The sequence below is a fragment of the Pogona vitticeps genome, chromosome 4 (assembly GCF_051106095.1).
Source record: "Pogona vitticeps strain Pit_001003342236 chromosome 4, PviZW2.1, whole genome shotgun sequence".
Taxonomy (NCBI): Eukaryota; Metazoa; Chordata; class Lepidosauria; order Squamata; family Agamidae; genus Pogona; species Pogona vitticeps.
Genome location: NC_135786.1, coordinates 74905122 through 74922500, shown reverse-complemented (window position 1 = coordinate 74922500; position 17379 = coordinate 74905122). Strand labels below are relative to the sequence as shown.

The window sequence follows — 17379 nt, the reverse complement described above, 5'->3', positions numbered from 1 at the left end:
CAGTGTCCTCAGCCACTTCTCAGGTGAGCATACATGAAAGCAAACCTGGAATGCACTTGGGTTCTAGTGTTAATAAACCAGTTGCCACTGACTTCCCAAGCAGAACAATAGTCTTTTTTTAGTACTCTGTTTCTTATACAGGTTCTTCTTCGGTGCTTATTTATGTAAGTAAAATGTAGGGACATGTATAAAGAGAGCTTTAGATTATACTTAGAGCAGGCAAAGCAAAATGTGATGCTTATCTGTTCTAAAACTGTGAGTTTGTAGTGCAGTCTGCATCTTGTAATGCAGTCCATATAGTAAACTATATGAAAGACCACATTTGTTTCTGTAACAGAGTTCTGGATTCTCAACAAACGTCCAGGATCAGAAGATTGCAAACATGTTTGAACTGTCTGTGCCTTTCCGCCAGCAGCACTATTTGGCAGGCCTGGTGCTAACTGAGCTGGCTGTCATTTTAGATCCTGATGCAGATGGGTGAGTTTTTTTTTTAACATGGTTTCTAGTTGCAAAGAATAATTCAAATCAGATCTAAGCTCTCACAAGCAGAATTCTGCCCAAGGCATGGCTGCAGTCAAATGGGATATTAAGAAAGGAAAGAAAGGAAATATGTTCTTCCTCAAATCCCTCTCTCTCTTGAACTCAGAAACTCCTTATATCTGCTTAGATGGTTGTCCTCAGATCTTGCCTATCAGGCATATTTTAAATTCACTGTCATAAAGATCATGATCCAGTATGACAGCCCTGCATATGGAGGACAGGAAAGTGCCTTCTCCATGATCAGCAACAGAGAGGGAAACATCCTTGTAATTATATTCTGTCTACTAGATCTAAGAAGACCCTCATTCATGCACAGGGCTCTGGGTTGCTACATTTTGGCTGCATAGCCCTAGATATTCATTGCTGCTTTGAAATGTGATATTGCATACATCTGATTAATTCTCCATCAACAGAAATATTTATTGCACCAGTTCTGTACTGGGATCAAATGTACCCCAGAAAAGTACAAAAATTCTTCTAAAAGCATAACACAATTGCAGATTTTTTTTTCTTTAAAAAATCCCTGTTTTGAGACCTTCACTTTTCAAGAAAACAGTAAAGTTCCAAAAAAACCATTGAAATCAATAAAGACCCACAGTGTAAAATACTAAAATAGAATGTGGAGTCCTGCTGACTGTACAGTTTTTGAAGCACAAAACAGACTGTTCCATTAAAAAAACATAGTTATAACAGTTTCATGTTGTCCTGAGTTGTGAATTATCAGCAACAACAACCTGAATATACACTACCAGAACAGTGTGTATTTAACATAATTCACCGGAGAACCTCCCAAGTAAACAGAAGCAGTAGCTGTGAGTAGGTAAACTGTGACACATCAGCATTTGGTCTGATATGTGGTTTATAAAGCTGCATGCTCCAAAATAGGAGATGAACTAGCTTCTATTCCTTTCTGTTTATCAGAATGGGTGAGCAACTTCAGTAGATTTTAGGATCAGATTTGCCCCTTTGCTATTGGGCTACAGGCGATCTGCCACTACAAACTGAAAATAGCCGTGTAAAGCAAGCATTTTTTTTGCTTCATTTAAATGCACTGTGGTGACTTGCCTAGTCCAGTCTGAAGCCTCTCTAAAACCAAAAGTGATTAAACAGGTTGTCACACTTCAGAGATATTATGGTAACCTAAGGCTACTCAATGCCAAATTAGTGAGGCTGGGAAAAGTGGAAAACAGTAGGAAAAAAGACTTAGCACAAGATCAGGTTGATTCAGTAAAAGAAGTCACAGCCTTTCTTTTGCAAGACTTAAAACAGGACTCTTGATTCTAGGACCTTCTGGAGGTCATTGATTCAAGAGTCGCCATAAGTTGAAAGCAACTTGATGGCAGGTAGCAACAATGGCTTGGCAGTGAAATAACCTCTGTAAGTTATTTAACGCAAGCATTTGTTTACCTTTTCCCAATTTTTCATAAATGTGGGTACGAAATTACTACAATCCTTTTAACATTAGCAAAATACAGTGGTGCCTCGCAAGACGAACGCCTCGCAGGATGAAAAACCCACAAGAAAAATGTTTTTTGCAATCGTTATGGTGCCTCGCAAGACGGCTTCTTCTATGGCCGTGCTTCGCAAGATGATTTTTTTTTCAAAGACCGATGCCTCGGAAGACGAAAAAATTTCATTCGTCTTTTCAGGTTCCCATAGGAATGCATTGTAATGCATTCCTATGGGAAAACACTTTTCGGAAGATGATTTTTTTTTTGCAAGACAGCGCTACTCACAGAACGAATTACATTCGTCTTGCGAGGCACACTATACTTGTTTTAAGTGATGCGTCATTCACCCCTGTTGGAATTTAGTGTTGTGGTTTTCAGATTAATGTCATCATCAGGTTAATTTTAGTTCTATAGTTGTGTGATTCATTTATCTCTTCACTAATTTAGATAAATGACAAGTTGTTTTTATCTTCTAATGTGAGGATGAAACTGAAAACTACAACTTATGAAAACCCAGTAGCAAAACAACACGGGCATCTGTGTTTACCAAGTCTTATTTGTTCTACAGCTATTAACTAATCATTTTGACTGTACTCTATTTTAACAGATTGTTTGGATTGCATAAGAAAGTCATCAATATGGTACACAATTTGCTATCTAGCCATGACTCCGACCCACGGTACTCTGACCCGCAGGTAAAGGCCAGGGTGGCTATGCTGTATCTGCCTTTGATTGGAGTAATCATGGAGAGTGTACCCCAGCTGTATGATTTCACAGGTATTTTGTGTGTTGTTCTTTTCTTGAGTATTACGAAAAATGGCAAACTAGCAACCAGACAGTTATACTGATGCCTGGGACACCCCCCAAAATGCTTCTTATTAAACAGCATGTTGTGAGAATGGCTGATGGTCAGATTCCAAAAAATCTCCTGTATGGAGAATTAGTGCAGGGAAAGCGCCCCAGAGGGAGAACACAGCTGCGATACAAGGATGTCTGCAAGCAGCATATGAAGGCCTTAGGAATGGACCTCAACAGATGGGAAACATTGACAATCTGAGTTTTCAGCCTGGAGGCAGGATGTGCATCATGGCATCTCCTATTTTGAAGAGACACTTGTTAAGCAGGCTGAGGCAAAGAGGCAGTTCCAAAACCAGCAAAATCAGGGAGCTAGATAAGGGACAGATTGTATTTGTCTTCAGTGTGGAAGGGATTGTCACTCAAATTGGCCTTCTCAGCCACACTAGATGCTGTTCCAAGACCTCTATTCAGAGCACATTACCACAGTCTCTAGAGATTGAAGGATGTCTATACCTAAACAGCATACAAGAAATACATGTTTGAAATGTTTGTCTTTGAGGTATTGCATTGAGAAAATTTTACACAGTTACACAGGACAGGTAGGATACGTGCATATATCTTTCCCCCACCCAGAACTGCTGCTAGCCCAATTCATTTTTATTTAGTCTAAGGGGGAGCTCATATCAAGTGATGTTTAAGAGAATTGGGGGCTGGTGTGTATTATTATTATTGGAGGACTGCTTGGAAATTGTATATAATGAGTGTGGGGAATGTGTGGGCCTCCAGACGTTGTCATACTGTAACACCTGTTATTCTAAGCTAGCATAGTTAGTGATGAGGGCTGATAGAAGTTGCAGTCTAGCAGTGTTTGGAGAACCACTTGTTTTCCATTCCTGGTATAGAAAATGTTGATAGGTAATTGAGCCAATGAGAATCTGACCCCAGATGAAACAGCTTCCCATGTTAATATTAGCAAGGTTGTTGAATTGTTGACTAAGGATATACTTTTCCAATTTTTTTGACTACAAACCCAAATCCTCCTTTCTGGGAGTCCCCCCTGCAGGACCCAGGCTTTACATACATCCTACACAAGGAAGCTTTCCAGCAACCCATAGGCTCAGATACATTTTTAAACAGGAAGCTAGGCCTGTTCAAGGCATGAAGTCTGCTGGGCTCTCTTACCAGATGAGTACAGTTTAGGCATCTGTAAGATCTGGGTCCTGCAGTTAGCATTCCCAGAAAGGAGAGTTGTGGCATTCAATCCTTAGCCGGGGAGAGGGTAACTGATATCATCCTTTAATTTGTATAAATATGGCTGCACACCAGATTAATCCTGGATTTGCTTTCCTACAGTCTTAGCAAGAAGTTAGGAAGGCTAACATATCTTGTTACTACCTACCCTCTTATGTTGAATAAGCCTCTTTCAAATCACATGAGGAGTGGCCAGTTGCAATGATATTCTAATAGGAATGCTATGTGTCTTTTACAGAAAGTCACAATCAGCGTGGAAGACCAAGTTGTACATCAACAGAGGATTATGAAAGTGAGGGAGGGAACATGATAAGCCAAACGGTTGCCATGGCTATTGCAGGAACCTCTGTCCCACAGCTCACCCGACCCAGCAGTTTTCTCCTTACAACATCGGTACAGAAGAATATTCTTCCTCTAGAACATCTCAGAACAGATAAATATGGATATGCAGCATTTTCAAGCCATAGGTGTGGGTGGCAATCCTGCTTGGGAACCGTCACCACCATCCTTTCTTGCAAAATTCATGAAAGACAAGAGAGTGGGTGGAGGGAGGGTGACAGATTCAGCCTGTTCCTGGGAGATAATGGTGTAATAATAGCCCTTCTGGTGGCACCTCCGGATTTTAAACACATCTTTCCCATTCTGAAAGCTGTAGAAGAAAATGCCCACACATTCTGAGTCGAAATTGAGAGGTCTTCCATTAGGTCAATTTGCCCAGCTAGATTCTCACTTTGAAACTTCCAAAGGGAGGTTAAAAATAGCATCCTTTGATCTAATGAAATACTCCGGGTTGAAGGAACAGACATTTGTGCTTTTAATCAATTTTTCCTGTATGTTCAGACCAACAGGCAGCACTCAACGTTTTCAGCCGAGTCAAGTCGGAACCTTTTGATCTGTCTTTTGTGGGTCCTAAAGAATGCTGATGAAAGTATCCTGCAGAAGTGGTTCACAGACCTCTCTGTCCTTCAGCTTAACCGCTTGTTGGATTTGCTGTATCTCTGTGTTTCCTGTTTTGAATATAAGGTATAGTAATGGCAGGGGAACGACGGCCAAGAACCACCCTCCTTTAAGAATTTTTTCAGAAATACAAGGCCCCTTGTACCATTAAAACTACAACTTCTATGCAAGTTTCCATTATATTTCCTATAAAGTGGCTGACATCCTATTACTTAGTGTATTATGCTGCAACTGAGTAGGCCCACTGAATCAGTGGAATTTACAAAGGGTTAACTCACCAAGTCCCCGCTGTTTAAGTGGATCTCCTGTAGTTGCAAATGACTGTGTTAAGCAACAGAATTTCAGCTTTCATGTCTAAGAAACTGAATTTGGGTTAGCTTTACTTTTCTGTTCTTGAATTACTGGAAGTGCAGCCATCATCATTCAAGCTAGATGAGTAGACCTGTGGTCGCGTTGCACTGGCTGATTGTTCTGCTTCCTCAGAATGATTTATGAAACAGTCCTCCGCTGGCTATCTGAATACTGTTTCACGATGGCCAAAATCCAGTATCATCGTGGCACCGTCTGGACTTTGAGAACATTTCTGCCGTCCCCTCCAGCAAATTTCAACAGTATATGGGAATCAATTCCCAAAGCCTTCACAGCCCTTCCAAGCGGTTTTTTGGAATGCACCAGAGGGAGGTGCTGCAGTGACCTCGCCCCTCATGATTCCACTTGTGGAAACAGTTTTCTGACACCACATGTAGCCCTTCTGATCTTGGCCAGTTTGTTTCCCCGGAAAGGCTATGACAACGAAGAGAAGACAGTAGACCTAAAATACATCAGCAATGCAGTTGTAAATGACCCTAAAACAGGTTTAGCTTTTACAGTATAGTCCCAACTCAAAAGTGCATTGGCAGTAGGGGATTAGGATTAAGTGCAAGCCTCTTTGTGCAGTAGAAATCCCCTTCCCCTAGTGGAATCCTTTTTACCTTCTGATTTCTGAGATCTGTTGACACAGCAGCGTGCTGGCCAAGATCCGCTGGCAGAAGAAGAAGAAAGAGGGTCAAAGACAGAATGGAGCCTGCTTATGTCAGACCCAAGCCACTTTTTGCACAGGGATACAGACAGTGTGCTGGCACTAAATTAGGCCAGGGTAAGGATAATGCTAAATAATTGCCAACATCGCTAGATGGGGAAGGGTTTAGATTCGGTACAGCTTCAGCAGGCCTAGAGTCAGTGCAGCTGGTCCTTGGCTATGTTCGCCAGTCAGATTTGTGCTCTTTCCTTAAAATAAAGGTGAAGTATAATGTTATGGATATTGTGAATTCTATATCAGAGATTCCCAGACTGTTCATGAAACCACAAATGGGAGTGCTATGAAGGGATGCCTTTGAATTCTTCTGTTCAGTTTAACTCACAGTACAAGTTAGACCAGGAGAGATTTTTCCTCCTCTGTAAACTGCACACATTTCATGAACCCTTCGGTTTGGTTTGTTGCTGTTTTTAAAAAGACGCAGTTCTTGTCTCGTGATCTTGCCCTTCTTTTGTGAAATGTCCAGGGCAAGAAAGTCTTCGAAAGAATGAACAGTCTGACTTTTAAGAAGTCCAAAGATATGAGAGCAAAGCTTGAAGAAGCTATACTGGGGAGCATTGGCGCAAGGCAAGAAATGGTACGGCGAAGCAGGGGGCAACTGGGTAAGTGACTGGGATTGCTGAAGCAAAAGCCCTCTTCCTTTGCTGTCCTTGTGGGGCTTTGTGGCTGGCCCTACCGGTTGGACATCCATCTGTTGGTGCCTTATTGTTTTCAGAGACGGAGCCTATCTGTGAGCAACTGCTTACGGGTCACCTTTATCTCTGCAAATGACATGTCCTATATGTAAACGGGGGGAGGTGGGGCTGCAGGATTCCTGATGCCAAGGGCATAGCAAGGGAGGTGGTTTTGTTCCCAAGCCATTGTGTGGGCAATACATGAAAAAGCTAAGCAGTTATTTCGGTTAAGACTCCATAGCCCTATTCAGAGATCACTTATCTAGGTTGATGTGAAGAGGGGAGCCCTTAGCCAGGGGCCCCAGGGTCGTCTTTTCCTCATGTGGGGCAGCTGAATAGGAGCGATACCTGTTCACATAGAAGCTCTCCATGCAAGTAAGTCCACTTTACGTGATGCTGAGTTAGTGTTGCACTCATGGATATCAGAGTATCCTGATAGTTGAGGCATGAGATTGTACAAACTGAAATCAGTCTCCTTTTCAGCTTTAAAATAACAGTCTTTTTATTGTACTGGAAGTATGACTTAATATTAATTGATTAACTGTGTAGTATGACTCTCATCTATGGTCCCAGTGAGATTAATTATTCCTTCTGTTGAGTGGAGTGTTCTGACATCCGTTTCTACCTGAGAATTCAGTATTAAAAATCATTTTCTCTCCCCGACCCCCCCAAAAATCCAATGCCTAACAGAAAGAAGTCCTTCGGGGAGTGCGTTTGGAAGCCAAGAGAACCTGAGGTGGAGAAAGGATATGACTCACTGGCGGCAGAACACAGAAAAACTTGACAAGTAATGCCATTTTATTGAAATACATTAGCTTTGGAATGATCATTTGGCAAATCTGGGGCTTGGATTTGTACCCTTGAAGTTTAGTGGGCTGCAATTTGGGGGAAGCTTAGAGATGAACTGGGAAGTACTAATCTTATAACTTTAGTTTTTAAAAGGGGTCGATCACACTCATACAAGTTTTGTTTAAAACAGGCTGCCATTATAGACCCATTTGCCTGCAAATAAGTCTCACTGAAGTCCGTGGGACATACTCTAATACCGATCTATAGAATTCTGCTGTATGCTGTATAATCTGTATGCTGTATGCATTTAAAAAATACCTGTGCATTTTCATGCTATAGCATCATGCGCTGAAATTCTGCCAAGAGCCAGTAGATCTGTTCACAAACAATGTGTCTCTGATCACTTACTCCATTAGAGCATTCTGGAGTTTTCAAAGCTTTCTTCTTTCCTACCTTAATTCATCACTTTGATTGTTTTTCCACATGTGCTGTGCTTTTAGAAGTCACAAACCAACCAGGTATTGTAGCACTGGTACCCTGCTGTGGTGGTGTTTTTGCTTTTTGTTCTCTTGACTGCCACTTGTACTTTTGCGTATCCTGTCATTGCAGCTCTGGCTTTTAGTGCTTGGCGGAAGCTTTGTATGCTTACATGCAACTGCAAGAGTTCCTTTCGGTGCACAAGTGCTTGCTAGGGTTTGAACTATTCTGGCTGGGTTTTACATCATGGTTTTAGCCTTGCTTAGCATGCTTTTTGCCTTCTGTACAGGTTCTGAGTGTCCAAGCTGGGGCAAACCTTTCAGGCATTCTTTTACAAAATGCTTTGACTGTAAAATGTTAACTGTAAGGGGTGTGTATTCAGCTACAGAATATTCCCTGTTGTTCTGTAGCATGATGGACGCCTGTCATACGGCATAAATAGTGCAGTCATGTCATCTGTTTCCTGATAATCCTGTGACATCATTAATGAGGACACCATAGCTATGGAAGAATAGCTGTGCCATTTTAATGTGTCTTTCTTTTGGTCCAAGTGAAATTCTGGAGACATTTGGAAATAAGAGTCCTGCAGCTGATATGCGGTAAACTGGAGACTGGAGCAGCTCAGAGATCCAGAGACTTCCATTTCAAAACTTTTCTGTTTGAAGTCCTCGCAGCCCCTGCAAGCTCCGGGCACCTTGTCTCTTCTGTTCATCTGTGTTGTGTTTAGCACAGTGCAAACACAGGGACAAAATAAGTATTTAACCCTGGAGATGATAATATCTATGCTGCGTCCCAGTCCAGTCTGCCAACACACCACTCCTTGCCAGCTCTCTCTTTTATCTGCTCGAGGCTGTGCACGTCCCAGAACGATATTTGTCAACATGCCGTAGGAAAAAGGCTGTAACTCATTGTTGAGTTTTCTTCTAGTGGGTCCCATTTAAGTCCTTGGTAATCTGCAGAAAGGATTGGGAAGGACTCCAGTCCGTTACTCTTGAATCCAGTGTCCATTAATGTAGACAGTCTTGACTAGGTAGACCAGTGCTCTGACTTATGGTTAAGCAGCTCCTGTTCTTTCTCGCCGATGTATATGGCTAGACTCTCTGGACAGAAGAGTCCCAGGATCTTCCCTGTACTTGTTCAGGCTCTTCCTATTATAGTCAGATCCATGGACTCAAGCTTATTTCTACCATGCCCTTCAAGGTTCTTCTCCCTGGAGGCACCGTGGGGGGATCAAACTCCCAACTTCTGCCTCTGCCGCCAAATACCTAAATCACTGAACTAATGAGAAACAGAAAGACAATAGTTGTTGTGGGTTTTTTCGGGCTCTTTGGACGTGTTCTGAAGGTTGTTCTTCCTAACATTTTGCCAGTCTCTGTGGCCGGCAAATTCAAAGCCAATACTTTGAGAAGAAGAAAAGGAACATATATATATATTTCCATTTAAAGAAGAGCCAACCAAGGTAAAAAAAAAATAGCATGAAGACATGTAAAGTCACCAGTAACAGGGGGAACAGGTTTAACTGCTTTCTTCAATATTAAAGCTTTGTACAAATTCAGATTGGGGTTGTTTGGAAGCCTTTAGAGCAGTATATTCTTCAAACAGCAGGCACGTTGCGAGAAATGCATTTTGTCTGTTTTGTTTTAGTTCAAACACTAGCATGTGCTGTAAACGTTTATGAGAGATCATTACCCAGGGCCAATTGTCAAAGCAGGACTATTTGCTCAAATCCCAAGGAAAGGAGAAGTCAGCTCCAGGTTTGCTTACAAGGAGAAGTTTATTGAGTAACTTAAAGTCACCCAGGTGTACCCAGGAAACTGGAAAAGATGACAGCATGGCCTCCAAGTCACGGCAAAAAGTCCGAGGAACTATCAGGCAGATCAAATAGCCTGTATACATTTTTTTTTTTTTGCTGTTTACATCTACAAGCGGCAGCTGGGCAATGTATTACTTTGCTCTAATGAGCAGTACTGACATGTAAAATAATCCTCCCCACCCCTGTGCCTTGGCATGATAAGCAGAGGTGTGCATATGCAAAGTGTGAAGGAGCTCATTAGTGGTATTCGATAAGCACATCTGTTATCTCCAGCCCATCTTCCTTGCCAAGCAGGGCAGTTTGACCAGGCTCTGATCCATCTTCGCACCTGGAGAACACTGAAACAGCTTTACACAGCCAAGGAAAGTGGAAGACAGCAGATCAAAATGGAAGGCTGACATGTCTTACGTTTCCATCTAGACACCAGGCCCAACAGTATATATGTCAGAAGTGGAGTGAGCTATATAGCAGAACAAAAGTGAGATGCTTCAACTGTGTGTCTCTGCTGCTACATTCCCGGGCATATTAGTGAGTCTTAGAAACATATTCCCATAGCACCACCCTGTGTTCACATCATGAAGTTAGTACAGTAACATCTTTGATGTAATCTGATATAAATATGAATGTTAGTTCCTTTTTCTGTAGCTCAGAATTTATTATGATAATGGTACCCAGTGTAGTGTAGTGGGTAGAGTGATGGGCTTGGACTTTAGAGACCAAGGTTAGGATCCCCACTCAGACATGGAAACTCACTGGGGGTGTCCAGTTGGTGAAACGACTCCTTAAATAGCTCACTTACTTTGAAGGTCCTATGAGGGTCGCTGCAAGTTGGTCCCAGCTTAATGGCACATAACTAACATTAAGATAATCAGGGAAGGCCTTTCTCTTAGTTGCTCTCAGTCTCCCTTACAGGTGCATTTGGTGGGGACACAGGAGAGGGCCTTCTCTGTTGCTCCTTCCAGACTCTGGAACTCCCTCCCACGGGAAACTTAGTTGGCCCCATCTTTGCTGTCCTTCTGCAGGCAGGCAAAGACCTTTCTTTTCAGACAGGCTTTTCCTTAATGACTGACAAGCTTGAGAGGGTTTTTTTAAATGGATTGTTGTGCTCTGTTGTTTAAATGTGTTTTAATATTAATCTTAGTTACCATTTTGTATACTTACTGTTTTTACCTTTAAATACTATTTTAATTATGTAAGCCATCTTGGGTCTTTTTGGGGAGAAGGGCAGGATAGAAATATTTTAAATAAATAAATTCAGCACCAATCTTTTTGTTCTTTCTTGGTATAAGACAACATACGTGTTTAGTGATATTTTCCTCCTTTGAATTTGTTGTTGTTTAGTCATTAAGTTGTGGTGGACCCTTCGTGATCCCATGGACCCGCCTGTCTTCCACCGCCTCCCGGAGTTTGGTCAAATTCATGTTGGTAGCTTCGATGACACTGTCCAACCATCTTGTCCTCTGTCGTCCCCTTCTCTCCTCTTGCCTTCACTCTTTCCCAACATCAGGGTATTTTCCAGGGAGTCTTCTCTTCTCATGAGATGGCCAGAGTATTTGAGCCTCAGCTTCAGGATATGTCCTTCCAGTGAGCACTCAGGGTTGATTTTCTTCAGAATGGATAGATTTCTTCTCCTTGCAGTCCAGGGGACTCTCAAGAGTCTCCTCCAGCACCACAATTCAAAAGCATCAATTCTTCAGCGGTCAGCCTTCTTTATGGTCCAACTCTCACTTCCATACATCGCTACTGGAAAAACCATAACTTTGACTATGCGGACCTTTGTCGGCAAGGTAATGTTTCTGCTTTTTAAGTTGTTGTCTAGGTTTGTCATCGCTTTCCTCCCAAGAAGCAGGTGTCTTTTAATTTCGTGGCTGCTGTCACCATCTGCACTGATCATGGAGCCCAGGAAAGTAAAATCTGTCACTACCTACATATCTTCCCCTTCTATTTGCCATGAGGTGATGGGACCAGTGGCCATGAACTTAGTTTTTTTGGATGTTGAGCTTCAGATCATTTTTGGCACTCTCCTCTTTCACACTCATTAAGAGGTTCTTTAATTCCTCCTTATTTTCTGCCATTAGAGTGGTATCGTCTGCATATCTGAGGTTATTGATATTTCTTCTGGCAATCTTAATTCCATCTTCGGATTCATCCAGTCCTGCCTTTTGCATAATGTATTCTGCATATAAGTTAAATAAGTAGGGAGACACAGTCAATCAAGCAGAAGTAGATGCTTTTCTGGAACTCTCTGACTTTCTCCATAATCCAGTACATGTTAGCAATTTGGTCTCTAGTTCCTCTGCCCCTTCGAAATCCAGCTTGTACTTCTGGGAGTTCTCAGTCCACATACTGCTGAAGCCTACCTTGGAGGATTTTGAGCATAACCTTGCTAGCGTATGAAATGAGTGCAATTGTACGATAGTTGGAGCATTCTTTGGCACTGCCCTTCTTTGTGATTGTGAAGTAGACTGATCTTTTCCAATCCTCTGGCCACTGCTGAGTTTTCCAAACTTGCTGGCATATTGAGTGTAGCACCTTAACAGCATCATCTTTTAAGGTTTTAAATAGTTCAACTGGAATGCCATCACCTCAACTGGCCTTGTTGATAGCCATGCTTTCTAAGGCCCACTTGACTTCACTCTCCAGGATGTCTCACTCAAGGTCAGCAACCACACTATCTGAGTTGTCCGGGACATCCAGCTCTTTCTGGTATAATTCCTCTGTGTATTCTTGCCACCTCTTCTTGATGTCTTCTGCTTCTGTTAGGTCCCTACAATTTTTGTGTTTTATCATGTCCATCTTTGCACAAAATGTTCCTTTAATATATCCAATTTTCTTGAACAGATCTCTAGTTTTTCCTTTTCTATTATTTTCCTCTATTTCCTTGCATTATTCATTTAAGAAGGCCATCTTGTCTCTCCTTGCTATTCTTTGGAAGTCTGCATTCAGTTTTCTGTAACTTTCCCTATCTCCCTTGCATTTTGTTTTCCTTCTCTTCTCTGCTATTTGTAAGGCCTCATTGGACAGCTACTTTGCTTTCTTGCATTTCCTTTTCTTTGGGATGATTTTTGTTGCTGCCTCCTGTACAATGTTACGAGCCACCCTCCATAGTTCTTCAGGCACTCTGTCCACCAAATCGAGTTCCTTACATCTGTTCTTCACTTCCACTCTGTATTCATAAGGGATTTGGTTTAGATTATACCTGATTAGCCCAGTGGTTTTTCCTACTTTCTTCAGTTTACCCTTGAGCTTTGCTATGAGAAGCTGATGATCAGAACCACAATCAGCTCCAGGCCTTGTTTTTGCTGACTGTATAGAGCTTCTCCATCTTTGGCTGCAGAGAACATAATCAATCTGATTTCGGTATTGACCGTCTGGTGATGTCCATGTAGAGTCGCCTCTTGTGTTGTTGAAAAAGAGTGTTTGTGATGACAAAGCTGGTCATCACAAATAGAGTTAAAAACTCTATTAACCTTTGCCCTGCTTCGTTTTGAACTCCAAGGCCAAATGTACCTGTTGTTCTTTTTATCTATGGACTCCCTACTTTGGCATTCCAATCCCCATATAATGAGAAGAACATATTTCTTTGGTGTCAGTTCTAGAAGGTGTTGTAAGTCTTCATAGAATTGGTAAATTTCAGCCTCTTCAGCATCAGTGGTTGGGTGCATAAACTTGGATTACTGTGATGCTGCAAGGTCTGCCTTGGATTCGTATTGAAATAATTCTATCATTTTTGAGATTGTATCCCAGTACAGCTTTTCCCTCTCTTTTGTTGACTATGAGGGCTACTCCATTCCTTCTTTGGGATTCTTGTCCACAAGAGTAGATATGATAATTGTCTGAATTGAAATCGCCCATTCCCGTCCATTTTAGTTCTCTGACACCCAGGATGTCAATGTTGATTCTTGCCATCTCCTGCTTGACCACATCCAGCTTACCAGGGTTCATAGATCTTACATTGCAGGTTCCTATGCAGTATTTTTCTTCGCAGCATCGGACATTCCTTTCACTTCCAGGCGCATCCCCAGCTGAGCATTCTTTCAGCTTCGGCCCAACCACTTCATTAGCTCTGGAGCTACTTGTACTTGTCCTCCACTCTTCCTCAGTAGCATGTTGGACGCTTTCCAACCTGAGGGGCTCATCTTCCAGCATCATATCTTTTAGCCTTTTGTTTCTGGTCATGGGGCTTTCTTGGCAAAGATCCTGGAGTGGCTTGCCAGTTCCTGCTCCAGGTGGATTGCGTTTAGTCGGAACTCTCCACTATGACCTGTCCGTCTTGGGTGTCTCTGCACGGCATAGCCCATAGCTTCTCTGAATTACACAAGCCCCTTCGCCACAACAAGGCAGCAGTCTGTGAAGGGTCTGCTATTCAATCCTTGGTTTGCTTCTTTAAAGAAGAATTGTTTAATTTTTCCTTATTTTAAGAATTTTTAATGTTTCCTCTATGCTTACCAGATCACGGGCAGAGATTGAACACGAGGCCCTTATTGATGGCAACTTGGCGACTGAAGCAAACCTGATTATTCTGGATACATTAGAGATTATAGTTCAGGTGAGGATGCTAAGAAACATTTAAAAATAATTCTTATTAGTCTGAATGGCCCAATGCTCTTGCTTTGTGCAAATAGTGGCAATACCAGCAATGGCCGCTGTGAAAACATACTTTTAAATTACCAATATGGGATAAGCTGACAAAATTTAACTAGCCTCTTAACAGTGCTGGGAACTTGTTATTTCTGTTCTGTTCACTGGAGAAAAAAAATGAAAAGCCCATTGTTTGCGCACCACATGAAGACGTAGAAAAGATATATTAGGATTTTGCAGGCTTCTTGCTCCCAACAATATTGTTCCCCTATTGGACTCCACTTGGTCCCTTGTATATCAGTTCTTTGCATTTCTGTGCAGTCACAAAAATGAGAGTTTTCTTCTTCTGTGGCTCCCATAGATACTACTTAGACTGTTGGAAGAAGGACAGAGTGATTGGTGTCTCTTCCATCAGCCCTCTTAACATGCCTGCATAGAATTCCTATTGCCACCTTGAGAGTTGTTAAATACAGGCCTCCTTGTAGTCCTACAATACTGCCATTTCTCCTGGTGTTTCCTAAATGTTCATCCCCTTTGCTTCAGCCACATCTGAGAATCCCCCTTATGGGTAAGGAAGGAGTGACTACGAAATAGTAGGAAAAGTATAGAGTAAATCAGACAGAATGCTAATCTGTATTAATTATTTTTATTCCACTGAAGAAAAATATGCTCTTGTGAAGGCTTGTCCTAAAATAGGAATGGAGATTGTGTAGCCCGCTCCAGATGTTGTTGAGTCACATCTTCCAGAAGCACTCACTATACATTTTGTAATCCAACAACGTGTAAGGCCAAATAGTGTACTCTTTGTCCTAAAGGTTGAAATAGAAGTAATAGCAGTACTAGTACTAAAACTTTTTGAAAAGTAAGTTACACTCATGTCCATGGAGATACTCTGAAGTAAGCTTGCATAGCGGTGCAGCTTTTAATCACTTCTGTATTTTGATCTGTATAATATAATCTTTAAGTTACTTGATTTTTTAACCTTTTTAATAGTTAATGTCTTAGAGACACAGAAGTGTAAATGTAAAAGGGCTTCTGTAATCCCCTAAGTTTGTGGTACAGCATGTGGTGTGAGATGTGGGATAGTTGCCCTGAACATACTGAGTGTTTCTCTTAGTGGTCATACTTTCATTGCTATTTACTTTACACATATTGTTCTAAGAATGCTATTGCCTGATTTGCTTTTTCTTTCTATTATACCCTCTGTCTGCGTGTGGGTGATTGTTTACAGACAGTCTCTGTGACTGAATCCAAGGAAAGCATTCTTGGCGGAGTGCTGAAGGTGCTTTTGCATAGCATGGCCTGCAACCAGAGCGCCCTTTACTTGCAACACTGCTTTGCAACTCAGAGGGCCTTGGTCTCAAAGGTGAGTGTTCAAAGTGTGGTGAACACCAAGGAAGAGAGTTGGTCTTCGAGCCTTTTCAGCATGAATATGGAGGTTATATTTTGAGTTTGAAGTTCAGCAGTGAACTACTCTTTTAAAAAAAACTGGAAAAACAAATAAACCTCACATTACCTTCTGTAATTGTGGCTGGCAGACTTGGAGGGAGGGCAATTTACTAGAATGGCTGTGTAGCCAGGCCAAGAATTGATGAGAATAGTCACTGTGCAAGTAAGGCAACATGTTCTTGGCCTTTGGGAATTTCCAGAGGACCAACTGCTTCTGTTGAATGATTTGTTTCACCACAGTTCCCAGAACTTCTTTTTGAAGAAGAGACTGAGCAGTGTGCTGACTTGTGCCTTCGCCTCTTGCGCCACTGTAGCAGTAGCATTAGCACCATACGCTCCCATGCCAGTGCCTCCCTCTATCTTCTCATGAGGCAAAACTTCGAGATCGGGAACGTAAGTATAATGGGGTCTGTAGCGTTCTCTATTTAGTAGATCTATGGCTCATGTTATGTTATGTAATGGTTTATGTTATGTAATAATGGTTCGTGCATATTAATGTTGCTGAGAGGCGGAGCCAAAAGAGATGCTATAAGAGGCGGAGCCTGAGTCAGTCAGGGAGTCAGTAAGAGAAATGTAAAAGTCAGGCAGTAGAGAAAAGTCAGAGAAAGTAATAGAGTGTGTAGTTTGGGAAATTCTGAGGTGTGATTAGCTACTGAAGATATACATGAATCAATATCCGTAATCAATAAACCAAAGTTTTATTTAAAAGAACTTGAAGAGTGGACCTGAATCTTTCTGAGGTAATGGTGATTTAGGGATCACCTGGTGGCAGCAGTGTTAAAGAGGAGAGTGTTTGCCTTCGTGTACTCTGAGGCTTGAAGGTCAAGCAAAAGGGGCACGAGGGTGAATGCCACAGGGTCCATTATTCAGATTGTTCTCCTTGAGTGAGGAGATGCAGCAGCTCAGAATTTTGGACTTTGGAGGAGGGAGCATTTCTGTATAGTGATAGTTGCATACAGACCTGAAGACTTGTATCTTACATTCAAAAATGTATTTCTGGAAATTCTGTGAAGGAGAGGACGTAACCAGTAGAATTCTGCCTTAAATTAACCATAGAAAGATAGTTGTGTCAAAGAAGAAGCATTTTGTTGGCTAGGCCAGCTTAGAAACTGCATGCAAGTTTGCTGTATTTTCTGGCTTGGGTCTGTGATACTTACTAAACCAATGTAATTGTGAAGAACATGAAAAATATGATTTCCAAGAGGCTTATTAAGAACTTGTTGTTCCTTCCAGAACTTTGCCAGAGTTAAAATGCAGGTGACAATGTCACTCTCATCTCTAGTGGGGACATCTCAGAATTTTAATGAAGAGTTTCTGAGACGTTCTCTGAAGACTATATTGACCTATGCTGAAGAGGACCTGGAACTGAGGGAGACGACATTCCCTGATCAGGTTAGGAGGAATACTCTGGCATGAGAAAATGTAGATCTCTGGTGTGTGTTTTTAAATTGTTGTGGCATTTCTCACTTAATTTTCAACAAATACCCTTTCAAACCCAATATGAATATTTAATGTTTTCTTTGG

At 41.7% G+C, this 17379-nt stretch overlaps 1 protein-coding gene across 12 annotated transcripts in view; it reads left to right on the top strand.

Annotated features, from left to right (window-relative positions):
* The window catches only part of DOCK7 (dedicator of cytokinesis 7), a 157008-nt gene that overhangs the window by 110510 nt on the left and 29119 nt on the right, over positions 1–17379 (top strand). For 10 of the 12 annotated variants that reach the window (XR_013544958.1, XR_013544959.1, XM_072997730.2 and 7 more), the window contains 11 exons: positions 1–23; positions 338–477; positions 2599–2768; positions 4279–4433; positions 4881–5063; positions 6539–6674; positions 7437–7533; positions 14278–14374; positions 15638–15772; positions 16096–16248; positions 17089–17247. The exon at positions 1–23 is cut by the window's left edge and continues 148 nt beyond it. Coding sequence is in view for 10 of the 12 variants with exons in the window: in XM_072997730.2 (XP_072853831.1) it covers positions 1–23; positions 338–477; positions 2599–2768; positions 4279–4433; positions 4881–5063; positions 6539–6674; positions 7437–7533; positions 14278–14374; positions 15638–15772; positions 16096–16248; positions 17089–17247 (1448 nt within the window). In the remaining 2 variants the exon portion in view is untranslated. Of the gene's footprint in view, positions 24–337; positions 478–2598; positions 2769–4278; positions 4434–4880; positions 5064–6538; positions 6675–7436; positions 7534–8035; positions 9539–14277; positions 14375–15637; positions 15773–16095; positions 16249–17088; positions 17248–17379 lie in introns of those variants that run through there. The other 2 variants (XM_078392938.1, XM_078392937.1) reach the window with 1 other exon arrangement.